Source organism: Rattus norvegicus, chromosome 13 (assembly GCF_036323735.1).
Source record: "Rattus norvegicus strain BN/NHsdMcwi chromosome 13, GRCr8, whole genome shotgun sequence".
Lineage (NCBI taxonomy): Eukaryota > Metazoa > Chordata > Mammalia > Rodentia > Muridae > Rattus > Rattus norvegicus.
The window spans coordinates 70,484,063-70,511,123 of record NC_086031.1 but is presented as its reverse complement, the minus strand read 5'-3'; the positions used below and the strand labels follow the sequence as shown (position 1 = coordinate 70,511,123).

Here is a 27,061-nt window from a genome sequence, read left to right as displayed (position 1 = left end):
TGCTAGCAGCAACAGTGAGCTCCAAGCTGAGTGAACAGACCCTGTTTCAAAAGAGAAAGTGGAGAAGATGATCGAGGAAGACATGCCTCTGCCAGCCTCTGGTCTCCACATGCAGCCACACAGGGGAGCACACCTGCACACATGTGCACACATGCACCACCACCAAACAAGCATGCACACAAAGGTACCACTGGTCATTTTTACCATTCCGATTATTCAAATCACTGTAACGGTGCCCTGCCACCTCCTTGCCTGATCTCATTCAGTCACAAAGCCACTTTTTAAAAATGTATATTTTTATTATTTACATATATACGTGTTATGGCCACAAGAGGTCATCAGATCCCCTGGAGCTGGAGTTACAGGTCACAAACCACTTTGTGGGTGCTGGGAACTGAACGCAGTGAGGCAGACCGAGGCTTAGGGGCACCACAGTGGAGACTGCTTGAGAATGAAGAAGTGTGCGTACTCACTGATCATCTTGTCTGTTGGCTCTGTACCTTCAGGAGGCAGAATGGTTGGTTAATTTTACAGGTGAGGTAGCCCAGGGAATAGGAAGTGCCTAAGCTCGTAAGACTAGCTGGTTATCACACTGAGACCAGGAGCCAGGTCTCAGGAGGCCGACGTCAATAAGTAGCTGACATTCGGTGCCGTTCCCAGCAGTACCTGAGCTGTCCCCGTGGAAGCACGGTGGGCATGGGAAGGCACAGCTGGCTGGAAGGTATCAGACCTGACAGGGTCTAGATGCAATGTATATGAGTCCTGAAAGAAATAGGAAACGGGTTTCCTCACCTGTCTCTGCACCATCCAGGTGCCTAGCCTCAGTGGGTAACTAACCTCTTGGCCTTCCACTTCCACAGAGAGCCTAGCTTTTCCAGAGCCTTGTGTGTATGCACTGATGCTCTGTGTGTCTGCCCCTGGGGTCTTGGCTCAGAACAGACTCAGCCTGATTAGTGAGTTACAGAAGGAGCTGACTCTGGACCTGGAGAGAAGGCCCTGCCCACCTGCACCAAGCTGGTTTCTACCTGTTTTCAGTCAGTCCTCTTTGCAGCCCACCTATAAGCAGTATGTTCTGCCTGTTACACAGATGAAGGGTTGAGCCCTAGAGAAATTACTCACTCAAGGCCCTCAGCAAACCACTGCCAGAGCCATGCGCTATGCATCACTATGACATGAGCAATGCCCCTTGCTCCGTTCCCTTCCTACTTGCTCTGAGGTTAATGCTTCTTTTCTTTCCACTTCCTCTTGACCCTCAGCTCCAAGATCTACATGGCTGACCTGGAGTCTGCACTACACTACATCTTGCGTGTAGAAGTGGGAAAGTTCTCAGTTCTGGAGGGACAGCGCTTGGTGGCCCTGAAAAAGTTTGTGGCAGTATTGGCCAAGGTAAGCAGGGCCCCAGCTCCCTTTGTCTCTGTACTTCTGGATGTGATTGGTGTGCGTACCCGGAGGACAGATACCACATCAGTCCCTTCCGTGAGGAATTCAGATCTGACTGGACACCTGGGCCCATAGCTGCCCAGGCCCCCCTAGGCTTCTACCCTCCCCTTACAGCCATATTTTATACCAGCCCACATGACCAGAGACCACCCGTCCTGTAGAGGGGAGGGGAGAGAGACAGAGGAGGGGAGAGGCCAGATATCCCAATACTTGGGAGTATGTTCAGTCATTTGGTGACTTACTCTGCCTACTTACCTGAGTTCTCCACCTCACTTCAGCACTAGACTGTGGCTTCTTACTCCCTGCCGTGATGACTAGGAAATAGGACTGTGCATCACCAGAGGGAGGAGGGGCGCTTTCCGCTCTGCTGTCTTTCTTCTCAGTCTAACCATGCACTGCGCTCCATGGTAACGTCTGAGTGAAGCAGCTTTGGTTGGACAAGCACGTAGTCTGTTTGCCTGATCTACAGAGTTGTATCACTACCACTTAAGGCCCAGGGCCTCAAGCAGCTTGCCTTGAGATAGCCAGGAGGACCAGACTTGATACTGTCACATTGAGCTGTCTTCCAGGCCTCCCACTCTGGCTTCCCATCCACTGCCAGCCCTGCCTTGCTTTGCTGCTGAGTCAGGGCTGCCTGTCCCCTGGGCCTGCCTGCTGACTCAGCCTCCCTCAGTCCTGCTGACCCGAACTGTCCTTCCCAGCGGGTCTGGGGGAACCTCCCGATCTCTCCCATTTTGCCACCATTCTGACTCTCTCAGCTTGGTGTCCTGTGTATCTTTATACAAAGAAGCCCCTGTAAGGAATGTTGCAGGCAAGGCAGAGCTATGTCCTAGCTTCAAAGGCCTGCAGCCTGCACTCCACAATACTGAGGAGGCCTGGTGCAGACACCCTGTTGGACATTCAGAAAGAACAAATCCAGAGCAGTCCTTTGTACTCTTTTCCTACCACCTCAGTGAGGGAAAGTTCTCATGTGCTCCCCAACCCTGCAGACCTCAGTGAGGATACCCCAAGCCCAGTCTATTTCAGAGGAGCCCTGAGAAGCAGTAGTTTCTCTGTGCGGCTGGAATCTGTTTTCAGCTATAAGCAAGCTGGTATTTAGTTTGTTCCCCAGCCGGGCTGTGTGCAACTGATAGGAGGAGACACAGTATCCAGGTTGATAGAGGCCTGGGCAGCACAGGGTAGTGACACACTCAGCCCGATCGTCAGGGGCTGAGTGTGCTACCAAGGGGCTCTTTAGCCAGGAGCCAGGTCTCTCTGAGAAGACCGTGGTACTAAAGCAGAGGACTGAGGGAAGCCAGATAGTATGCCCCACAGCAGGGGCACGGTCCTGGGACACAGGTGTAGAGACCCTGTCTGACCTTTGTCTGCATGACTGACTGACATGTTCTATCTACTTTGCCAGGGAGCTTCTTTCTTTCCTGGAGAATAGTAGTCAAAGCTGCTTCCTTTCCTTAAGCTCTGGCAGGCTGACAAACCCCCAGTACGACTGTGTATTTGCTTATTTTCCGTTCTTAAACTTTGTGAATGGTACTCACCATCTTAGAGACAAGGAAGTGAGAGCCCAGAGGGGTGACTCACCTTGTGGAAGGTGAACTTCCCACCCACACCTCATCTAACCTCTTCCCTCCCTCTCCTATGAGAAAGCCTGAGTGAGGGGGCCCTTCTCTCAGCCCTGTCACTTGCAAGCCGCTATCAGGGCTGGCCACTGGGTGGCGTTTGCTCACTGAGGTTTTCCTGCTCCTTGCTGTCCGGAGCCCTTTAATTCATCCCTCCTTCTGATACATGTCCTTGAAGGCAAAAGAAGGTGCCAAGTCAGGGTGGCAGGCGGAGGTCAGTGAGAAATGCTGACTTTCAGCTGTAAATCTGTGTGTGGGCCCAGAGCCCCAGGAGCTGACCAGGAGGAAGCGTTCTGAAGCACAAGTCCTTCCGGCCATTTTTCACTCTGGGGGATGGCTAGCCCTTGCCGTTTGGTAAGGACAGTTAATGCCCTCTCGGAGGGCTGGCTCTGGTAGCAGGTTTGGCTGGTCCTGCTCTCATATTGAGATTCTCCCAGTGGTTTTCTTTCTCCTGCCCTCGGCACATTTCTCCGACATCGTCTTCTTCACCTACATCTCTCCTCCTGAGGTTTTATCTGCTTTGCTTCACTGCTGTGTCCCCTTCACCCCACCCCACCCCCACAAGCATTTGTCCATGCACACATATGCACACATGCACACACCCCCTCCTCCCTTGAGTCCTTGTGGTTTTAAAGTGCTGATACTAATCAGATTTGAGTTGACTTATTGTCAAAGTAGCTTTTCATGTTCCTCTGAGGCTCTTGGGAGTTACCATCAAGATTTGGATCTTGGCCCTAAGCCCTAGGCTAGCCTGTCCATACTGGCAGCCCATGAGCTAAAAAATGAAAGGTCTTTTGCCAGCCTAGCCTATTACCAATGAAAGTTTCTCCTTGGTTTGCTTCTTGTCTTTTCAAAAGAAAGAGCGGAGCCAAGAAACACAGATATCTAAAAACAGTTTACTTAGCAAAAGCAAAAAAGAAAGTGCACTCCAAGCTGGAGCAGGTGTTCCAGAGGGAGGCGAGTAGAGGCCCACTGGGCCCTGCGTAGGGATTTAAAGACTTTTTTGGTCCCTCCCTCTGGTGATGCCACTGTACAGCCCCTTCCCTGGAGCGCAATCTTCCTTCCCTCTCATCACTGGGAATGGCTCAAGATGTCCTCGAATTTTTTCCTCCCTTGCTCATCAGGGTGTTTGTCATGGGGAAGGGGCCCTGGTCTCTGCCTCAGTTTCTGAAGAACCCAAGTGCTGCTCCAAGGGGGTTGGGTGATAGCAGGGACTCTGGGCATCAGAGCAGCCGCTAAGATACAGCTGCAGTTTTCTTCACTTACCTGATGCTAACCTCTTGCCCACTCTGTGTAAACCCAGCTGGGCAGTCAGCTGCTGCGTCAGAAGAAGCCTTGTGCCCAGCGTTCACCACAGTCCTGGGGAGTGGTTTGGGGCTTGGACCTTCCTCTGAGTGGCTGCAGTGCTTAGGCCAGCCTTGGAGCCTGAGCCTTGATAGGAGAGACCCATAGGGCCCATAGAGTTTCCTCTCCTCTGTCCAGAATAGAGTGTATGAATTCACATGTGTGCCTGTCAGGTTTTTGTTACCCTGCAAAACTCTGTAGAATTGTTTCCTACTCTCCAATTGCCACTTGCTCTCCTACCCACAGTACTTCCCTGGCCAGCCTCTGGTCCAGAACTTCTTGCATTCCATAAACGATTGGCTTCAGAAGCAGCAGAAAAAGAAGATTCCCTATAGTTACTTCAAAGCCGCTCTGGACAGCAGGAAGGAGGTGAGTCCAGCAGGCAAGTGAAGACCTTGTTGACGTCCTTGACGTTTCTGGGGCTGGAAGGACTTAACATCGCAGTCTCCGCTGACGGTCAGAGGTTTGCATTAGTGACTCCACTTAGCACTAATTGGCCGCTCTTCACTGGGTCCTGCGGAGTGTCTCACTGGATCCTCATACGTCAGAATTCTCACTTAGCAGATGGAGAAACCAAGTTTAGGAGAGTAACTGTTCCAGTCTAAGACCCTGTGAGTGCCGTGGGTGATTGGAACTAAAACCTCTGAGTATGCCGCAGTGGAGACTTATTTTTGAGATTGGGCCTTACTCTGTAGGGCCTTACTGACCTTGAAACTCAGCAATCCTCCTGCATCAGCCCTCCTAATGTGAAGATTATAGGCATGAGCCACCACATTTATCTAAGACACCAGAGTGTTTAACTCTTGACTGCCTCCAAACAGCAGCTGCTTCCTCAGCGAGGCCCTCAGCAGGGCACCTATTCTGTCTGCTGTCTGCAAAAGCAAGCCACACCCAGGAGACTGCAGACAGACCCACCTGGGTTTATAAGGTATCAAGGCTTCCAAGGACCTCAGACAGAACTTGGTCTATGCCATAGGTTCTCAGATCTGCTAGTCTCTGGTGGGTGAGTATGGCAGAGGTGATAGGCCAAGAGGAAGACCTCCTTTGCCAGGGTGCTTTGTGCTCCAGGAAGCTTCTCTTGTCGTCCCCCTTTCCACCCGTTGTCTTCTCCGCTTGTGCATTCACACTCACGCTCACGTGTGTCCCTTTAGAACGCTGTCCTTGCTGAGAAGGTGAACTGGATTGGTTGCCAGGGCAGTGAGCCACATTTCCGGGGATTCCCCTGCTCCCTGTGGGTCCTCTTCCACTTCCTGACTGTGCAGGCACACCGATACAGTGAGGCCCACCCACAAGAACCAGGTGAGTCCAGGGCCTGCTCACCACACTGCCTCAGTCTGTCTGTCCATCTGTTCTGACCTCCATGGGAGCCACTGGAATGATCCTGCATTAGTGGGAAGCTAAAAAGGAGAGAGAAAAGGGAGTTTTTGCAGGACTATAGTTCTGGAGCTGTTGAGAAGAGGGGGGCAGAGATGGCAGAGCTGTATGTGGGGGCAGTTATCCCTGAGTGGGTATTTGTGGGGGCAATTATAGCTGAGTGGGTATATGTGGGGGCAATTATCCCTGAGTGGGTATTTGTGAGGGCAGTTATCCCTGAGTGTGTATATGTGGGGGCAGTTATCCCTGAGTGGGTATATGCGGGGGCAGTTATCCCCGAGTGGGTGTATGTGGGGGCAGTTATCCCTGAGTGGGTGTTTGTGGGGGCAGTTATCCCTGAGTGGGTGTATGTGGGGGCAATTATACCTGAGTGGGTGTATGTGGGGGCAGTTATACCTGAGTGGGTATATGTGGGGGCAGTTATCCCTGAGTGGGTATATGCGGAGGCAGTTATCCCTGAGTGGGTGTATGTGGGGGCAGTTATCCCTGATTGGGTGTATGTGGGAGCAATTATACCTGAGTGGGTGTATGTGGGGGCAGTTATACCTGAGTGGGTGTATGTGGGGCAATTATAGCTGAGTGGGTGTATGTGGGGGCAGTTATCCCTGAGTGGGTGTATGTGGGGGCAGTTATCCCTGAGTGGGTATATGTGGGGGCAATTACCCCTGAGTGGGTGTTTGTGGGGGCAGTTATCCCTGAGTGGGTATATGCGGGGGCAGTTATCCCTGAGTGGGTGTATGTGGGGGCAGTTATCCCTGAGTGGGTGTTTGTGGGGGCAGTTATCCCTGAGTGGGTGTATGTGGGGGCAGTTATCCCTGAGTGGGTGTATGTGGGAGCAATTATACCTGAGTGGGTGTATGTGGGGGCAGTTATACCTGAGTGGGTGTATGTGGGGGCAGTTATAGCTGAGTGGGTGTATGTGGGGGCAGTTATCCCTGAGTGGGTGTATGTGGGGGCAGTTATCCCTGAGTGGGTATATGTGGGGGCAATTACCCCTGAGTGGGTGTTTGTGGGGGCAGTTATCCCTGAGTGGGTATATGCGGGGGCAGTTATCCCTGAGTGGGTGTATGTGGGGGCAGTTATCCCTGAGTGGGTGTTTGTGGGGGCAGTTATCCCTGAGTGGGTGTATGTGGGGGCAATTATCCCTGAGTGGGTGTATGTGGGGGCAATTATCCCTGAGTGGGTGTATGTGGGAGCAATTATACCTGAGTGGGTGTATGTGGGGGCAGTTATAGCTGAGTGGGTGTATGTGGGGGCAGTTATAGCTGAGTGGGTGTATGTGGGGGCAGTTATCCCTGAGTGGGTGTATGTGGGGGCAGTTATCCCTGAGTGGGTGTATGTGGGGGCAATTACCCCTGAGTGGGTGTATGTGGGGGCAATTATACCTGAGTGGGTGTATGTGGGGGCAATTATACCTGAGTGGGTGCAGAAGAAATGGGGCTTTGGAGGTAAGGGGCACAGCGGAACAGACATTGATGTTGCAAAGCAGAGAGAGAGAGAGACCGACATACACATGAGAGATGTCTGCAAGGCCTGGGGGATGGAGGTAGTTATAAATGGTTGGAGTTCTGCAGAGGAGGGACCATTGCAACAGGAAGCAAGCCCTGAGGTATCTGGGGTATAGAGGAGAAAAAAGTCATAGAAAGTGTGGGCAGGTGACCTTCCAGAGAGTCTGGTTTCAGTTCAAGAAAATGTGCAGGAGTCAACAGAGACCCTTGCTGGCACCAGCCTATATAGGAGAGTCAGTGAGAATAAGAGGGACACAGAACAGACTAGAAGGTATTCAGAGTAGAGGAGGACGGACTTCTAAGAGTGTCCCGAGAGGCAAGGCCTGCTAAAGAGCAAGTCGAATGGGAAACCTGAAGCAGGCAGGTGAAGGAGGGCCATGGGTTCCAGTGAGTGTTCTGCCCCTGTCAGCTGTCTAGCCCTGCCACATAGAGCCCGGATGTCCCACTGAAAAGGAGAGGGGGGCTGCGGTTTAGGGGTTTTGGAGGAAATGGGACCATCTCTGTGGTGACCCCCCCCAACTCCCCGCAAGGGGGGAAGTAGGCAAGGGAGCATTAGGCCTGGGTCAGAATGTGAGGCCTTTGCAGGGTGACCACAGCAGAGTGGAGGAGGGTAGGGCAGCCCGTGGGGAACCATGGCAGAGACAGCAGAGGCTGGCAGTGTGAAGGGCCTTTCTGTGGTGTCTCCTTTCCCTGCAGCTGACGGCCAGGAGGTCCTGCAAGCCATGCGAAGCTATGTGCAGTCCTTCTTCGGCTGCCGAGACTGTGCCAACCATTTTGAGCAGATGGCTGCAGCATCCATGCACCAAGTGAAAAGTCCCAGTAATGCCGTTCTCTGGCTCTGGACGAGTCACAACAGGGTCAACGCTCGCCTCTCGGGTAAGGAGGGGTCACTTCCAAAGCTGGAGGTGACTTTGGGGGGCGTTTTGGTTGTCTTTTTCAGTGGCACTCTGCGTCTTACACATACCTGCCAGGCCTGGTAACCAGTCCAGTACCATTAGCCCTGGGTGCGGAGGAAACAGGGGGCACTGAATGACCCTGGTGCTCAGTACCAGTGCGACTGCCCCTGCTAGTCCCAGGACCCCTCCCTCTCTCCTGTCCTCTGCTCTGTGTCCCTCTGTGAGCCTCTTATGGAGTAACAGGGAAGAGAGAGCATGGGTTTTCCATTCCTAGAGAAAGTTCCTATCAGAGAGTGGGCTGGGCGGGGCTGGGGAGCTTCCCCAATGTAATTAGTCACCCTCATTTACATTGTATATATTCCCTTGCAAGTGGGAGCATGGTGGGTCCTACACACAGAGCCTGGGGGGAGGGAGCCTTCTCTAGGCTGGATACTACATATCCAGGGAGCAGGGTGTACCTCCCAGACAGCCTTTCTAGGGTAGGAGCTGGATGGAGCGGGTGGTACTGTGAGCTAGCACTTGGTTCCCTGTTCTGGAGCCTCCTAGTGGCTTTTAAGAAGACATATGCCTACCTTCCGCCAGGCTTTTCTCTATCTTTACCTCACCTCTGCCACCCAATGCTGCCGTGGCCAGGTCACACTGTAGGCCAGAACTGTGCCGACCTGTCCAGGGATTGTTTGGGTTTGTGGTGATGCTTGGACTTGAACCTGGGGCCTAGCTCAAGCGAGTCAAACACCCTACTACCAAGCTATCTCCCCTAATTCTCCTCTGCCTTCTGGTTTTGAGCCAGAGGTGTCCAGACTGGCCCTGAACATGCAATCCTTCTGAATGTCTTGGATTCCCCTCGGGTAGCAGGGATTACAGACCTGTTCCACCGAGCATGGACCCCCTCGGGTAGCAGGGATTATAGACCTGTTCCACCGAGCCTGGCTACTCCTGCTTTGTCTCGTTTCCATTTGGCTTTTGTTTTCTTCATCTTATCTCTGTCTCCCATCCTTTCAAAGGCTTGGTGAGCCTTTCTGCAGATGAAAAAGCTGGTGTTGTGAACAAAAGAGATATGAGCTCCAGGCAGACTGGATGTCACAGCCCCCCTCCCCCGTGTGCCCTTCCCTCCCCAGGTGCTCTGAGCGAGGACCCCCAATTCCCCAAGGTGCAGTGGCCACCCCGTGAGCTGTGTTCTGCCTGTCACAATGAAGTCAACGGACAAGTGCCTTTGTGGGACCTCGGTGCCACCCTCAACTTTCTCAAGGCTCACTTCTCCCCAGCAAACATCGTCAGAGACCCTCCTGCACCTGGACCAGCATCCCGGAGGGGCACCCAGGATCCAGAAGCTTCCCCCAACCTGGTAATGGATACATTAAAACTGGAGACCGGGAATTCAGTGCTGGGCCATGAGCAGGCTGCTTCTGCAGCATCCCCGGGAGCCACTGCCCTAGATGTACCAGCTGGGAAGCCTGAAGCAAGTGGTCCCCAGGAACTAAACGCAGGCCTCAGTATGGGTGGAGCGTCACCAGGGCAGGGCCCTCCTGAGCACACGGAAGAGCTTCTGAGGGATGTGCAGGAGAATGCCCAGGGGCAGCAACACTTGAGCAAGAGAGACACTGAAGCCTTATTGCTGCCTGAGGTGAACCACCTCCAAGGCCCTTTAGCGCCCAGGCGAGGCGGCCACAGCCCCAAGCAGCTAGCCAGTATACTCGAAGGAGAGCCAGAGGCCCTAGCTATACAGGGCCGACGCCAGTGGCTCCAGGTTCTGGGAGGAGGAGTTTCCTTCCTGGACATTAGCCTCTGTGTGGGGCTCTACTCTGTGTCCTTCATGGGCTTGCTGGCCATGTATACCTACTTCCGGGCCAGGATGAGAACCCCCAAGGGCCATGTTAGTTACCCCACAGCCTGAACTGCCCAGCAAAGGACCGAGAAGGAGCTGCTGTCTATGGGGTGTTTTGTTTTTTGCCCACTGGCCCCCTTGCTGCCTTTCTACCCCCTGTCCCATTGTCTGGCTTAGGAGAGTGGGAAGTCCAAGAAAGTGAGTTGTTGCAGTGAACCCTGGCGTCTACTGTGAGGATTCCATAGACAAAACAGAAACAGGGTGCTGGTCTGGCCTGGCCAGCATGGGGTAGGAGCAGCCTAATGCAGGGCTCACAGGGCTCGCAGGGCTCCGGGCTTCTGGGAGGCTCAGCACCAAATTCTGTTTTTCAGCTTTTGTGAAGCCCTGCCCCATTCCTGCTGAAGTCTCAGTGTCTCCTGCTTGGCCTTGGCCTTGAACTGAGGCAAACAAGTCCAGAGTTTCCAAGGTTTCTCATCCAGAGGAGAGTATCGGGGCGGGGTGGGCAGGGGTGGACCTCCTCACGCCTTCTGAGGTTGTCCACTTCCCTCCCTCTCAACATGAAGAAAACCGCATCCCTTCCGGCCTTCTCTGGCCTACCCAGCTCCAGCACCTCAGCTGTGGTGGGGTCTGGGAGCCTCAGGAAATGACTCTGGTCACCCAGGCTCACAGTGGGGTTTCTGCTGCAAGAGTGTAGCTCGAGGTGGTGTGGTTTGGCAGGCTGGAGGGGGACAGTTGCCGGACTGTGGGTGCAGCGCTTGCTTGGTGGTAGGGGAAAGGGGGTGGGTGATGCTGGGGTCTGGAGTGCCTTAGTCCTGAGCTACCTGTGAGAGGGCAGACTCCTCTCTGGGCTGGATGCTTGTCTCTTACTTTGGTCTCTAAAATCAATGCTAACTGGGGGGTGTGGAAGGTGCTAGGTTGAGAGCAGTAAGCAGAATGTCCCTCTCTCCTGGCTGGTTCCACGGCTGGCAGGAGGGGGTGGAGAGACCGGCTCACGTGCTTCATTCCCACCAGTTCCTACTGCTTGGGAGGGATGTGGAATAAAATTATTTTTGTTAAGTCTCGCAGAGTGTGTTTGACTTGATCCTTGGAGAGGCATTGTCTGTGTCTACACCAAACTCACAGCAGCCAGAGCGCTCCTGGGAGCAGGAGCAGAGTCGCTCACCCCCCTCCCCATAGAGCACTCTTGCCCCAGCCCATGAGTCTCCACACATACACAGGGGACAGGCCTTGATGATGGCCCAGCCACCTCCTGCTCTCCACCTTTGCTGGACCTGCCGGGGTGTCAGAGGGACCTGCTGCAACTGCCACCTTCAGCTCTTCCCAGGACCGGCAGGCTTGTTTGTCCAGCCAGCCTGGGCTGACTGCTTGGCCAGGAGGAGTCAGCCCGGATTAGAGTTTGCCCCTAATCCAGCCTGCTGGGCTTTACAGGGATCAGAGCAGCTGATAATGAACCTCATTAGGGGGAGCAGAAGCCCCCGATCAGATTGGGGCTTTTCTCTGACATCTTCACTCAGCTTAGATGGCCTGGCACTGGGTGCAGCAGGTGGAAAGCCAAGGACACCCCCTGCGCGGGGCAGCTGGGGTGGGGGAGGATGCAGCCGGCCGGGCATCTGACCTCTTTAGCAGCCCAGCTCCTTCCCTGATGGACCCTGCTTGAGGGTCCGAGGGGCTGACAGGCCAGCACAACATCAGGGTTTCTGAAAGAGGCTCCAAGGGCCTTTGTTCAAGGAAGTGCCCTACCAGTCCAAGACCACAGAGGTTCCTTACCAGATGAGCCCCATAGCCTGACTGCTCATAGAATGTCAAGTAAGATTCCTGTCAGCCAGTCCTATAGTACCAGCAAGCGTACTTCCTAAAATCAAACCTGGGACTCTAAGACTGGGACTCTACTGGAAATGCCACCGCGGGCTTGCTCCACACTGCACAGCCACAGGACTGAGCGTAGGCAGGCCCCTGCTTGAAGCTGTGGTATGAGTTTCCTTCTGCACAGTGAGCCCCATGGTCCTATCTCAGACCTTCTAATTGATAGGCAGGGTGGGCTCCTGCCCCACTGCCTTGTTCCTTGACTTCCCAGGGCTCACACCCATGGCTCGGATAAACCAGCCTGCCCACCAACTGGCCACTGTTCTGCCCGTGCAGCCATCCTGGAGCTGGGGCTTTCTGCCTTTCAGGCCTTTCTGGCTGTTTCTCTGGGAAACTCTTTGGTAGAAGAGGGTTCTAAGGGGAAACCTGCAAGGCAAAGAGTCCTTTTGCTGGGTTGGACAGAAACCCACATGTCTGGCCAGTCATGTTCTAGGGGTTAGGGGTTAAAGTGACAGTCCAATAAAGAAATGTTACTACAAAACAAAAACCTAATTATCATCATGATTATGTCAGGATTTCCTGTGCTGGGTTAGACTAGACTCAGTCCTTGATGTTAGCTTACAGGTGACTCCACTAGGCTCTTCCCAGGGACCTAGCAATGACTTACATCATCGCCTGCCCTTGCTGCCCCAGCTGTGTATGTGTGTGCTCCTGCTCTCTCTCTCTCTCCTTTCCCCCCTTCCCCCTCTTTCTGTCCTTCCCTGTCCTCATGACTCAGCCTCTGCCTGTCTACATGTCCACATCTGCCTCTACTCTCACTCTCCTACCCCCAATAAGCCCCCATTATACCAGATCTGTGGCATGATGTAATTTCTCAGGGGCACACCTTGGCCCAGGCCCAAGGTACCCCCTTGTACCTGATGTTACTGACTGAGGTGGGTGTGGGATCCAGTGATCAGCATACTCTGAAGGAGGGACACCCTCAGCAGGTTCTTCTGAACCCTGCTAGAAGACCATATGTGATCTGAGGTGTAGGTCATGATGAAGGCAGTGTGGGGACACCCTCCAGGAGAGAGCTCTTTTCTAGTGCTCTTGTTCCCCTTCACATTCTGGCCACAGCACCCTCTTGGAGGGGAGGGTATCCTGGCTGAAGGAAGCCACAGTGCAGTTGTATCCTGATGGACCCTCTCAGGACAGTTGGGAAGGGGGACTCTCAGCAATACTAGGCAGGGTCTCCAAAGTTCTGCCACAGCAGTCCTTGAGCTACCTGCCTGCACCTCCTCAGGTGTGGCTTTCTGGCTTCCTGACCCTGGTTCATACCTCACATCACATAGCCAAATGCCTCTGATGGAAGGCTGGGGCAGAAGCAACGGGGAGGATTTCCACTCGGCCTGAGGAACCAGTTAAATTCTGAGAGAAACAGTCTAACCCACATGCTCCTTTACACACACCCTTGTGCTTGTTCTTGTCTGGCCTAACCTCCTCTGATGTCCTGAGGGGCAGTTATACTGAAGATAGGTAGCACCGTCCTTATCCCTCCCCGTCTGTCTTCTGTCTGGCCCCAGCAGTATGGTCTCCTTAACAGAGAGGCCAAGCCCTTGGGGTCCCAGCCCTCGACGAAGTCTTCTGTCAGAACTTTGGCTCCTCTCTGGAGGAACACACTCTGGAAAGCCGGTCAGCTGAGGACTGCAGAGAGAGTAACGGGACTGCAGATGGCCAAGGGCCCAGTCTTTGGTCACTTTCCCTAGGTCCTATCCAGGCTTCATTGCCTCCTAGGTCACGAGGTGCGTCACAGACAGGAGAGTTTGGAAACCACAAAGGCACAAGCTTAGGAGGGAGCCGAGGGAGACACAACATCCATGAAGATTATAGATGGAGAAACTCCCTGGCCAGGGCTGGCGGTATCCAGCTGCATTGTTGCTCAGCTCTCCCTGGGGCTTCCAGGCACTTGACTGGGTGGAAAGGAAAGACTCTGGACAACAGCTAGTTCATCCACCTCCATCATCAGCCGGCCACCTCTCCATCTTGTTCTAGAAACTGCATATCTTACTGCATTGCTCTGCCACTAAGTGGCCTCCTCGGTCATTGTGGGGCCAGCAAGGTTAACAAAGGAGCAGCTGTTTAAAGCAGTGTGACACTACTTACTGAATCTAGACAGTAGGTTTCTTAACGCTTCATTCACTAGGACAACTGTATTTTAAATGCCCCCAGCAGGAGTGACAGGTCTATAGCACTGGGATTCAGAAGGCAGCTCTACAGGGTAACTGCAGGAGAGCTCACCTGAGCACCAGAGTGGGTTGGGAGTCCTGGGAGTATCGGGCCACTATAGGATCCATCCCTGCACACTCAGGTACCAAAGCATCAAGAGGAGCCGGGGGTGTGAGAACCAAGGAGAGCTGAGATCAGAATTCATCCTGGAGCCCTCCTCGGCTGGTGTCTTGAAGTCCAAAGCATGTGTTCCTCTTTTATCTAAAATCTAAGGTCTGAAAATGACTCCAGGCCATGAGGTTCTCCCTCTCTTCTCTGTAGGTTGATGCCTGTATGCAGGTGAGAGGTGGCACAAATTAGGTCAAGGCCATGATTGGATGGTTAAAAAAATAAGGCGGGGACAAAGCTGTTGTAAGGCGGGAGAGAAGGGGAAGGAAGGAGGAGGATCAGGACGGAGATGGAGAAGGATGACCCAGATCCAGGTGGTCTTGAATGGCCCTAGGTAGATATGTTTATTTCTGAAGGGGTGGATTTCTATAGATCAATTTGTCTTATCTAGGTGGGCGGTTTATATCCTTATCAATTGGTTGTGAGTTTTTTGTGTGGATGTATTGTGGATTGAGAATTTAACATATAAATCTGATTGATAGATTACAGTTTATTGAGTCTTGATTTCACTGGTTTGTTGGGAGTATGAGCAGAATCCTTGGCAGGGAGCTGTGATAGGCCTGCCCAGGCTGAGAGCTGGAACCAGAGAGTTCTCGGCTAGCAGAAAGCCCCTGGGAGAGATACTAATTAGAGATAAATTATGGCTGGTTCCATTTGGCCCCCCGGGTGCTGAAACTAACTCTACGGGCCAGTGTGGTGCTACTCGGGAATGGGCCATGGAATGCCTGGGTCAGAGAGCACGTGGGGACAGCATGGAGCCACTGAAATAAGGATACCCGGCAGTGCCATGCAGCCCCATAGGAGCTGGAACTAGAGTGGGTCAAAAGGGAACCAAGTGCCATGAGGCCCTACCACCTAGGAGCCAGAACTAGCGGGATAAAAGGTTAGCCAGTTTTTTAAATATTTACCACAACACTTCTCCTCCTTTCTATCTTTAAAAATCTTTTCTTTCTTTATTTATTTTTTGACTTGGTTTGGTTTGGTTTTTTGAGACAGGATTTCTCTGTGTAGCTCTGACTATCCTTCACTCTGTAGACCAGGCTGGCCTTGAACTCAGAAATCCACTTGCCTCTTGCCTCTGTCTCCCAAGTGCTGGGATTAAAGGCACTGCCACCACTTGGATACAAAATCTTTTCTTAATTAAAGTTTAGTAATTAATTTCTTTGATTACAAAACCAAGACCAGGGTGGTGGTAGTGGTGCTTCCTCCTGCTCCCCCCTTCCCCCTTCCCCTCCCCCCTCCCCTTCCCCTCCCACTCCCACTCCCCCTCCCCCTCCTCCTCCTCCTCTTCTTCTCCTTCCCCTTCCCCTTCCCCTCCTTCTCCTTCTCCTCCTTTTCTTCTTCTCCTCCTCCTCCTCCTCCCCCTTTTCTTCTTCTTCTTCTTCTTCTTCTTCTTCTTCTTCTTCTTCTTCTTCTTCTTCTTCTTCTTCTTCTTCTTCTTCTTCTTCTTCTTCTTCCTCCTCCTCCTCCTCCTCCTCCTCCTCCTCCTCCTTCTCCTCCTCCTCCACCTTCTTCTTCTTCTTCTTCTTCTTCTTCTTCTTCTTCTTCTTCTTCTTCTTCTTCTTCTTCTTCTTCTTCTTCTTCTCCCCTTCTCCTCCTTTTCTTCTTCTTCTCCTCCTCCTCCTCCCCCTTTTCTTCTTCTTCTTCTTCTTCTTCTTCTTCTTCTTCTTCTTCTTCTTCTTCTTCTTCTTCTTCTTCTTCTTCTTCTTCTTCTTCTTCCTCCTCCTCCTCCTCCTCCTCCTCCTTCTCCTCCTCCTCTACCTTCCTCTTCTTCTTCTTCTTCTTCTTCTTCTTCTTCTTCTTCTTCTTCTTCTTCTTCTTCTTCTTCTTCTTCTTCTTCTTCTTCTTCTTCTTCTTCTTCTTCTTCTTCTTCTTCTTCTTCTTCTTCTTCTGTCTTTGGAGACCAGAATGTACAATTTTTTAATAACAAATATTTCAATATCATATCTGTAAATCTTTACAAAAAAGGACCTTTGGCTGACCTAAGAGCTATTCATAACACTAGAACAGAGTTCTTAAAAAAAACACTTTTAAAGAAAGGCACACTTGATGAACATGAGAAAATTCACTTGTAAAAGCATTTGTTAGGCATTTACTCAAATACTCCTATGTGACAAGACAGAAGGCTCAGGCTAAGCACCAGATCAGCAGGTGCAAGTGCTTGCCAGGCAAGCCTGATGACCTTAGTTCTGGGCCTACAACACAGTTGTTTTTTGTTTTTTTTAATGCGATGATATGGACCTGTTGTCCCAGTAGCATTCCTACAACAAGGTGGCAAATGGGGACTGGAGAATCTGCCAGAAACTTGTAGGCCAGCTAGCCTGGAGTCTCCTGTATAGTCAAGAACAAGAATGGCTGGCTCTGCCCTAACAAGAGGGAAGGTATGAACCAATTCACAAAAGATATCCCCTGGCCTCCATATGCGTGCTATGGCAGGGGCGTGTGTGTGTGTGTGTGTGTGTGTGTGTGTGTGTGTGTGTGTGTACAGAAATTAACTTTAAAAAAAATCTCATGACTGATAGGAATGCACAGAAGTTCAAGATGGATTCCAGCAGCAATATTGTGCTACTTTCCCAATTTAAATTTATGTTTTTCGTGTGTTAGCAAATAAATACTAATGATTTTAACTTGCATTAGCCTGTTCACCTCTCCACACTGCCACGATGGCACACCCTTCACTTTGAAGGTAACCAAACTCAGAGTCAGACAATCCTCACTCAGAAATATCTACATTCCAGAAAGAAACTATGGAGAAACTACTGCAGATGTGGACCTCCATGTATCCCAAAAATGAAATCTCTGAGGCAAATGCAGACCATGGTAAGGATGAGAAGTGCCAACCATGAGATCTCATGAAGACAATGTCACCAGCTGGCACCACAGGCCAAGAAGACAAGAATTCTAGTAGACCCTGTGCCTTAGAAGTAAACTCACTAAAGTAGTAGCAGAGAGCAGACTGTCTACAACTAGAGGAGAATGCATCCTTCTAGAATCCTTCTGAACTCTGGCTGGCTGATTCAACTCAGCTATGCTGGCTCAAACTCCTCTCCAGCTGACTGATTCAAATCAGATCCTCTTGGCTTCTGACTGAATTGCTCTGCTTGGGGGAAAAATGTCTCTGAACTTCACTCCATTCTCTCCCCTGCACTGCTCTTAAATATCTTCTCTTCTACTGGAAGGCAGCAGCAGCATAAGCAGCAAAGGTACAATGTCTCCTAGATGACTCTACTTGGCTACTATGTTCTTTGCTCTGTAAAGATTTTATACCATTTTGTACATAAATCCCAGGTCCTTGGATACTAATTTTCCAACAATGACCTAGGATGTAGTGTACACCTATGAACTCTCAGAAATATCATTGTACATCTAAGTGTGAGATTCCTGGAAGCTCTATGTTGTATCCCAAGTGTTCCTGGGCTGTGTATCTACAAGAACCATCTCTCCCCCGCCATGTTGCAGAAGAACTGGTAGTAGCCAACAGGCCAGCTGTGTACTATGCACATTTCATATCTATTAGCGTCCCATCATATAAGTGGAGTCCCAGCTGTAGACCACACAGCCATAGCCATGTGCTTCAGGAGCCTAGTGGAAGAGCAGATGTGCCTGTGCTTTCCCTGGACTGAGGTTTAACCTCCATGTCATTTGTCTCCTTCCTCTGTGCAACAGGAGGGCTCAGTGCAAGCTTCACTGGGTTGTGGTAGAGGATGTGGATGTACTAGAAGACATGAATCACCTTCTCTGGTCTGGAGAAGAATTTTAATCCAGCAACATGACCACTCTGGCAAGGAATCATGTCCAAAGACCTAGGTCTGTGTGATCTGGCTAGAATACAAACACGCCCTTAGCACACACCTTTAATCCCTCTGTCTTGAATACAGACACACCTTTAGTACACATTTTTAACCCCAAACAATGACGTCTCACTGAGGTGGAGACAAAATGACAGATAAGAGAAAGATGTGACAGAATAAGTCAGAGATAGGATACGCCCTACTCTCATGAGAACAGACTGGAAAGAAAAGCTACATCAGAGCAGTGTAGGGAGAAAGTGAAGTAGAATTCAGTTGGGTTCAGTGCAGTTTAGTTTGTGGAGTTCAGAGGCAGTTTTTCTAACAGCAATTCAGTCAGAAGCCAGGAGAAACCAATTTGAATCAGTCAGGTTGGAGAGGAGTTAGAGCCAGAACAACTGAGTTGAACCAGACAGACAAACAGTTCGGAAAGGCTAGAAAGAGTGAGTTTATACAGCAGTAAGTCTTGGAGGCTGAAACATTTTAGGCCTGGGTTAGCAGATAGAGTATGGAAGCTGAAGCCTTCAAGGTCTGGGCCTGCAGATTAGATTGTATGGAGACGAGCAGTCCCCCGGCCTAGTCCTAGGGGTAGTTAGGAATGCTACGGGCTCAGCCCAAGCCATGTATTTGTAAAGCTTGGGTACAGCTCTCATCTCATCCCTTTTTCTGGTGAATTCAACTTTTACACTAGTCAGGTGGAACCAGAGGCCAACCTTGAGAAATAGGAGTATGTCATCAAATACAACCCAGGGGATCTCTGAGGAGATGGTTGAGCTGGCTGATGTCTTCCCTCTTTCCTAAACTCAGTACCTCATGCAGCTACCAGCAACTGCTGGACATGTTGCTGACCCATAGCAATCTCTATCAAGAGTTCTGTATGATATGCTCCAACTCCTTTTGGTGTAGGGCAATGTGGTGGTTTGAATATGCTCGGCCTACAGGAAGTGACACTATTAGGAGGTGTGGCCTTGTTGGGGGAAGGCTTTGATGTCCTATGCTCAAGCTCCACCCCGTGTGGAAGAAAGTCTCCTGGCTGCCTTCAGATCAAGATGTAGAACTCTCAGTTTTTCCAGTACCATGTCTGCCTAGACTGAACCTTTGAAGCTGGAAGCCAGCCCCAATTAAATGTTTGTCTTTGTAAGTTACCTTGGATGTGGTGTCTCTTCACAGCAAAAAACCCTAGGACAGGTGACAAGATGGCTGAAGCTACTGCTTCTCTTATCATGCCATCTTGCTAGCCACTGCACTTAAGGCTAAGTTAGGGACACTGCTTTGCCCCCTCTCCTCCACTCTGAGACATGTTTAAAGATCACTATTAGCTTTTTTTTTTAAGATTTATTTATTCATTTTACATATGTGAGTACATTGTAGCCGTCTTCAGACACACCAGAAGATGGCATCAGATTCCATGACAGATGGTTGTGAGCCACCATGTGGTTGCTGGGAATCGAACTCAGGACCTCTGGAAGAGCCGTCAGTGGTCTTAACCGCTGAGCCATCTCTCCAGCCCCACTATTAGCTTTTTTAATGCACCATATATTGTTAACCACAGTGGCCACTGTTTCCAAAAGCATAAAGAACATGAAAACTTTAATAACAGTTCCCTGTAGTTGGTATCCCTGTGTGTGTGGGTAGGGTGTAGCATGGTCTGGTACAGTCTCTCTGTCTGTTGAGTGTTTGATGTATGTATTTGTTACTTGTACATATGTGTATTTCTCAGTGTTTCCATTGCTCTGAAGAGTTACCATGACCACAGCAACTCTTACCTAAAAAGGCATGCTTTTTTTTTTTTCAAAAAGAATTTCAAAAGAATTGAGGTTGGCTTACAGTTCAGAGGCTTAGTCCATTATTGTCAGGGTTGGAAGCATCATGGTAGCATGCAGGCAGCCTGGTGCTGGAGAAGGAGCTGAGAGTTCTGCATCTGAATCAGCAGGCATCAGGAAGAGAAATGAGCCACTAGCTTGACTTGAGTTTCCGAGACCTCAAAGCCTCAAAGTCACCTAGTGATGAACTTCCTCCAACCAGACCACACCTCCTCATAGTGACATTCCCTGTGAGCCCGTGGAGGCCATTTTTATTCAAACCACCACAGTGCATGAGTTCATACACATGTGGAGGCCAGCAGTCCACCTCTGACATCCCACCTCTATTTTTTGAGACAGAGTCTCTCAGAGAAATTGAAGCTTGTGAATTCAGCCAGGCCAACTGTGCAATGAGTTTCAGGATCCTCCTAACTCCTCCCTCAACCCTCTGCATTGTGAGGTGAGGATGTAGAGAGTTCTCCAGGTAAGTTCCCAGCTTTTTATGTGGTTCCAGAGCTCCAAACTTGATGCTTGCCAGCCAGATACCTTACCGCCTGAGCCTTCTTTCCAGCCCTTGTTTTATTGAGACAAGGTCTCACTGTGTAGCCCAATCTGTCCTGGAATTCACTGCATACCCAGGCTCCCTCTGCCTCAGCCTTCCTAATTCTGATATTATAGGTATATTATATCACAAAGCTAATGATACTTTAAAAAATACATAAAAATCAAGCTTAATACTTAATAAGTAGAAAAATATGTGCTCTAAAGACAACAGAAGACTATGCCCTCCTATAATATGCAACCCAGGAAGTGAGCTAGGTCAACATGTATTCATTGTTTTGGTAAGCATACAAGCTGTTGTTTATATCTGTCTGTTAACGTTGGTCTAGAAAAAGTCTGAAGGAATACACACACGCTGAAGTATGAATTGTGGTTCTAAACGACGCCGATGTGAGCAGACTTAAAGCAGGGTTAGCCCTGGAGGGGCATTGCTGTTCTGTGGGCTAAGGCTTGCGCCAGCGACTCACTCAGACTGTGGATGTAAAAACACCAGCCTGCACAGATTCAAGGGTCGGAGATCACCACCCCTTGAAGGATGTGACAAAGTTCTGGAAAACTATACTGTCTGGCCATCCTCAAAAATTAAAGTCCATCCCTGGGTGATCTCAGTCAGTGCAGATGATGAACTGAGCCTTCAGGAAACATGTACAGTAATTCCTAGTGTAACAGAGATGGTAAGACGTTTTAAAAGTCTTAATACATGTAACCTTTGATCCAGTGACTCCGTTTCTTGAATACAACCTTAGTACGAATCGGGAGTACTTACTGAGATTTACTACCTGATGCATATTTATGGTATCAAAATAAGATTAGAATATATCCCCAAATGGGAAATTGATGAAAACTGATCTGTTCCAATGGAACAACACAACACTAAAAACTGTTTGACTATTTTAACCTGAAATTATTTTTATACTACATTGTTGGGTGGAAGTTTCAAATGTGGTGGCGTGTGCCTTTAATCTCAGAGCTCGGGAGGCAGAAGCAGGCAGATCTCTGTGAGTTCCAGGCTGGCCTGGTCTACAGAGCGAGTTCCAGGACATCCAGGGCTGCACAGAGAAACCCTGTATTTAAAAATAAATCCATATATATATAGATATATAGATATGAAATATGATATAGATCTAATGATACAGATGGGTATAGGTATAGATAAAGTTGATATAGAGATTATGAGTGTTTATTTTCCTTTTTTCTTTTCTATATGCTCATTTTGTATTTTAAAATTATTATGTACAATTAAAAGCATTTTCCTTTCGAGATGTAGGCTATTTAGGGGTTTTGGTTTTGGGGGGGTTGGTTTTTGTTTGTTTGTTTTGTCAGTTTGGTCAAGCTGGAGTCATCTGAGAGGACAACCTCAATTTTAAAAGAGCCTCCTCCATAAGACCCGGCTGTGGGTAGCCTGTAAGGTGTTTCCTTAATTACCTGATGGAGGAGGGCTCAGCCTGCTGTGGGTGGGGCCATCCCTGGGCTGTTGGTCCTAGTTCTATAAGAAAGTAGGCCTGGTAAGCTAGCTGAGGAGCCAGTAAGTAGCACTACTTCATGGCCTCTGCATCAGCTCCTGCCTCCAGGTTCCTGCCCTGCTTGAGTTCCTGTCCTGATTTCCTTCAGTGAGCAGCCATGTGGACGTATATGCTAAATAAGCAGTTTCCTCTCCAAGTTGTTTCTGGCCGTGGTGTTTCATCATAGCAGTAATAATTCTGAGGGGGAAGAGGGAGGGAGAGAAGGGGGAGGGAGAGAGAGCTCTTGTGACGTAGCCCAAGCTAGCCTCAAATTATGACCCTCCTGCCTCAAACTACCGAGACCTGGAATTGTGAGCATCTGACACCACACCTGGCAATAAGTGTTTTTAATAGCCAAGAACTCGACCTGACCTGGGGATGCAGTCAATCAGCAGAACGGCTTGGTGGCCACGTGTGAAGCTTTGTGTAAACTGCACAGTGACACGATTCCAGCAGCCAGGAGGGAGAGGCAGGGGGATCAGAAAAATAAAGTCGAATGTGTAAACAGGCCATTGGGACACCATCAAGTTCACTAGACACCATCAAGAGTCCTGTGACACCCAAGTGGCCACCTTGGATCCAGCTAAGCCCCGGCCTCCGCTGTGCCTCTCGGGGCATCAGCACCTCCAGCCATCTCCTGAAAGGTGAATCGGTTAGCTAGTGCCTTGCCCTCGGTTCCTTCCCAGTACCGAAGTCACAGTGAGGGAGAGAATCACAGGCTGACCACTCACTCAGCACTTTTGTCTGAACTAAAGCAGGATTTTTTTTTTCTTTTTTATGTTCCAAAGATTTTTTTTTTTCCAAGCCAGGCATTGTAGCATAAAACTGTAATCCTAGCTTCTGGGATTGAGGAATCGGGGGCTGAGACAGGAAGATGGGAATTCCAGGGATGTCTAGACAACATAGTGCATTCCAGCCTAGTGTGGTATACACGTGACTCTGTCAGGAGATGAGAGGGGAGGAGGAGCCGTGAACAGCCGCCTCTAATAATCAAAGGTGTGAGCTAAGGATGGCGGGACATGGCTGCAATCCCAACCCTCGAGAGGTGGAGGCAGGAGGATGAGGGGTTCATCCTCAGCTATGCAACCAGTCTAAGGACAGCCTGGGCTACATCAGTCCCTAGCTCAAGATAAAACAAAACAAAAAATTCAAGGGAGTAAAAACTCATCATGACGTCATTTTATACCGTCCTGTAACATTGCAGCTTGATGCCGAGAAGCCCGTAGTGTGTAGCTCTAAGGTATTTCCGAAAAATCGTGTGCTGATATGATCGGCCTTCAAAACATTTATGTCTTTCGGTCCAGTAATGCCAAAAGTACAGGCTAAGGAAATAATCAGAAGTTTTTACTAAAACCTAAGTTTGGGCCCAAGACCAGTGTGGGTGGAAAGAGAGCACTCACAGTTGTCCCTTACCTTCCACATGAGTTCTGACAAAGAAAAGGGACTTTTCCCATGCACTTAGGCCTCTAACTACAGAGCCACATTTCCGGAAGTCCTGAAGGCAGGCTTATCTGTGTGGAAGTATTCTTTGGGGAGAACCCTTCTGCATCTAAGAGTGGACCTAGCCACAACAAACACCTCTGCTTCTTGCCCCACAGGCGTTTCCTTTGTGATCCTGTGTCAAGCTCAACTGAGACATCACTCCCTTGGGGAAGCCTTTCTGGCCTCCCAAACCTAAGCCCTTGCCTCACTATCCAGAGCCCCCAGGACTCCCAACAAGGGTACCTGTCCCACTGCAGGAAGGGCATCTGACTTCTGCCTCTCCACCTGCTTTAGGCTCTACACGAAAAGAATGGACGCCTTCTCTCCCACTGCAGTCCGCGGCTTACCACAGGGCCTCTGCACATCAGACATTCCAATACCATCTCTCGATTGCACAGGGACGAGATGCAGGATGCACACCTCCCAAAATGTAGTGTTTATTTGTATAGCCCTCTGAGGCTGTGCACAGCGCTCAGAACAACAGTAAAAGCCAGGCGGCCAGATAGGCTTCGAGGAGCAGTGCGAGTCCCCTGAAGGAAGCACAAAGCATCAGAAGAGAGAGAGATGGAGTCCTGGAGCTTCTGTTACAGTGAGGAACACTGCAGTAGGGAGCTATTATTTGGGGACTTTCACAGGGAGCCTTTCTCAGAAACCACAGCAACAGCAGCAGCAATAACCAAGATCAGCAGTGCCTTAGAAGCAAAAGCACATCCTGTTTCCTTTGTGGGATGATGTCACCTTACAGGTGAGGCAGGTACGAGATAGAACGAGGCCTGTCATTGGAGGCAAAGGAAGGATGGGCAGGAGAAAAGTTTGAAGGAAGAGGAGGAAGAGAGAAGAGAAGATGGCGGAGAAGCCGAGGAGAGAACATGGAGGCTGACGTTAAGATCCCACGCTGTACCTTTACAGGTTGTTATGAATGTTCTTAAGGGATGGATGTGGACAGGGCTTTCTGTGTTTAGGTGAGGGATTATATCTTATCAATTGGATCAGAGGTTGCTGTGTTGTGTGTTCTTTCTTGTAGTGATTGAAGTTTAAGAGAGTGTGTGGCAGCTGGGACACTGAGCCACCACGGAATTAGGATATATATTCTGCCATGGTGGCAGCCTGCCTTAGGAACTGGATGGGGAGAGAGATTGTTGCCAGGCTCAAAGAGAGGCCTTCGGCTGTGTGATAGGCTTTTAGGTGAGAGGCTTTGCTGACTGAGATTAAGATATCTGTCAGATATCTTGGGGCACTGTGGTAGAGGGGGTAAAAGGCAGCCATTTTTATAATTTTACAACAGTTCTTGATATGGCTCAGTGCCCTTAGTCTTAAAAGGTGCAATGCCACAGGTCGTTATAACAGGTAGCGCACAGTTAGACCCCTCCAGAGGACACTACTGAAATGTCTTCCTCCCAGCCAGAAGTTTTCTGTCCTAAGAGCAACCAGCGCCACTGGGGGCTTGATTGTACTTGATGGACACAGGATCAAATGGCCCAATAAATTTGTATCTCTCTTTGCCCATAGATTAGCACAGTTCTTAGACCTCATCAGAGGAGTTCTTTGAGCAGTGGATGGTGAATCTCACAACTGGTCAAGTTACAAAGAATAAGAAGCCTTCAGCCCCAAATAGGACACCTTCCCACAAGGCCCAGGGACCATACGGGTTTTGTGTGTCAACTTGACACAAACTGGAGTTATCACAGAGAAAAGAATCTCCCAGGAGGAAATGCCTCTATGAGATCCAGTTGTAAGGCATTTTCTTAAGGGTGGAAGGGCCCATTGTAGGTGGTGCCACCCCTGGGCTGGTAGCCTTGGGTTCTATAAGAGAGCAAGCTGAGCAAGCCAGGGGAAGCAAGCCAGTAAGTAACATCCCTCCATGGCCTCTGCGTCAGCTCCTGCTTCCTGACCTGCTTGAGTTCCAGTCCTGACTCCCTTTGGTGATGAACAGCAGTGTGGAAGTGTAAGCTGAGTAAACCCTTTCCTCCCCAACCCTCTTCTTGGTCATGATGTTTGTGCAGGATTAGAAACCCTGACTAAGACAGACCACAAGGACCAAAGATGGAGGAGAGCTAAAACAGTGTCCTCTGGACAGGACGGGACATGAACTCCCAGCAGCTATGGTTGTCTGCACATGACCTATACAAGATCAAGGGAGTCGTTCTGGCATGGAGAGGGAAGGGCTCATGAGACTCCCACCCCTAATTGAGGAATATGGGTAGTGGTGGCTTCTGGGGGAGGGAGAGTCAATATTCTCTAAGGGTGTTTTATTTTAAAAAATGATGATGGGGTGGGGTAGGGAATGAATATGATCAAAATTCATCATATGAAATTCTCCAAAAATTAATAAAAAATACTTTTAAAAGACCATCAGGACACACAGGTCATAAGGCCATGGTTCATAGCTTCTTAGCTCCTTTTTTAAATTAATTAATTTATTTTATATATGAGTACACTATAGCTGTCTTCAGACACACCAGAAGAGGGCGCCAAGATCCCATTACAGATGGTTGTGAGCCACCATGTGGTTGCTGGGAATTGAACTCAGGACCTCTGGAAGAGCAGTCATTGCTCTTAACCACTGAGCCATCTCTCCAGCCCTCACTTCTTGGCTCTTAATGAAGAATTTGGGTCTAAACGAAAGTGAGGGAAAAACACATCTGAGAGAAAATACTTGCAATGTTTAACCCTGCTGCTGTCTCCCCAGACAAACCCCAGGCTCGTTCATGGGTAGACCTGGCTGGAGGTTCTCCCTGCCTCCATCTGGGAGGTACAAGAGCTGGAAGGACACCACAGAGAAATGACACGCTGGGGCCAGCAGCCAGGTCTTCTAATCAGCCAAGCCCCACCCCCAACTTGGGGCCAATGGGACCCAGCACACTCCGAGACCACTTTCAATCCTGGCCGGGCACAGCCCAGAAAGGCATGTGGTAAAATGGACAAATTGCCCAGGCGAATTCTAATTCTCAACCCTGAGAGTAATTCCCCAAGGGCCTGTTGCAGTACTGAAGTGTGAAACCAGCCTTCATGGTGGATTACTGGCCTGAAGGAAGCTGTCAGCCTCCAAGTGGGAGGGGGACGTGGTGTGGCTAATTCTGTTTCTCTCTGGAAGAATTCCTTTTCTTGTCCAGCTTGCTGCCCAAGCAACATTTCTTGTCACCACAGTCCCTGGGGGTGGGGGTAGAATCTATATCAATGTTCTGGGTGTGTTAGGGACTGGAGGGGGCCGCAACTTCAAAGAATTTGTTGATGTATTTTGAAAGTTACTATGAGAGGCAGCAATCACAGATGCTTCGTTCAAGGAATGAAAAGTTACCTACAAATAACCTCTCCTGAAACTCTGGCTTTCCAGAGGATGACGGTGTGCTGCTCCTGAGGGAGATAAAGGTGGTGGAGCAGTGACACCCATAACTGATATTCACGGGTGCTCTGTCCTGAAGGATGCTGTCTCATGGGGTCCCGCAAAACTCACCTGGAAAGTAGGCAGTCACCTCCTCCCCACGAGGGGTGAGGGTTGTTGGGGTGTGGCGTGGGGTGTGACCTTATAGGAAAATCAGAGAGTTTGCCAATAAATTAATGTGACTGGTTAATTAAGGTGAGGAGGTAAAGACAGACAGCGAATGGGCCTGAAAAAACAGCCCGGAAGTGAGTGCGGGACCCTGGAGAAATGGCTGCTGGTGAGTTTCAGGACAGTCTCTGAAGTCCCTAGGAAGACATCTTGCACAGTCCTGAGGTCCCGGTTCTCCTTGGACTGTGCTCACT

At 50.0% G+C, this 27,061-nt stretch overlaps 1 protein-coding gene across 2 annotated transcripts in view; it reads left to right on the top strand.

Moving 5' to 3' along the window:
- Positions 1-11,064, top strand: part of Qsox1 (quiescin sulfhydryl oxidase 1) — a 37,652-nt gene extending 26,588 nt beyond the window's left edge. The window contains exons 8-13 of one of the 2 annotated variants that reach the window (NM_053431.3): positions 1,257-1,386; positions 4,647-4,769; positions 5,552-5,699; positions 7,979-8,158; positions 9,297-9,523; positions 10,375-11,064. In NM_053431.3, the coding sequence (NP_445883.1) occupies positions 1,257-1,386; positions 4,647-4,769; positions 5,552-5,699; positions 7,979-8,158; positions 9,297-9,523; positions 10,375-10,383 (817 nt within the window). In that variant the 3' untranslated portion in view covers positions 10,384-11,064. Of the gene's footprint in view, positions 1-1,256; positions 1,387-4,646; positions 4,770-5,551; positions 5,700-7,978; positions 8,159-9,296 lie in introns of both variants that reach the window. The other variant, NM_001109898.1, reaches the window with a different exon arrangement.
- The last annotated feature ends 15,997 nt before the right edge of the window (positions 11,065-27,061 follow it).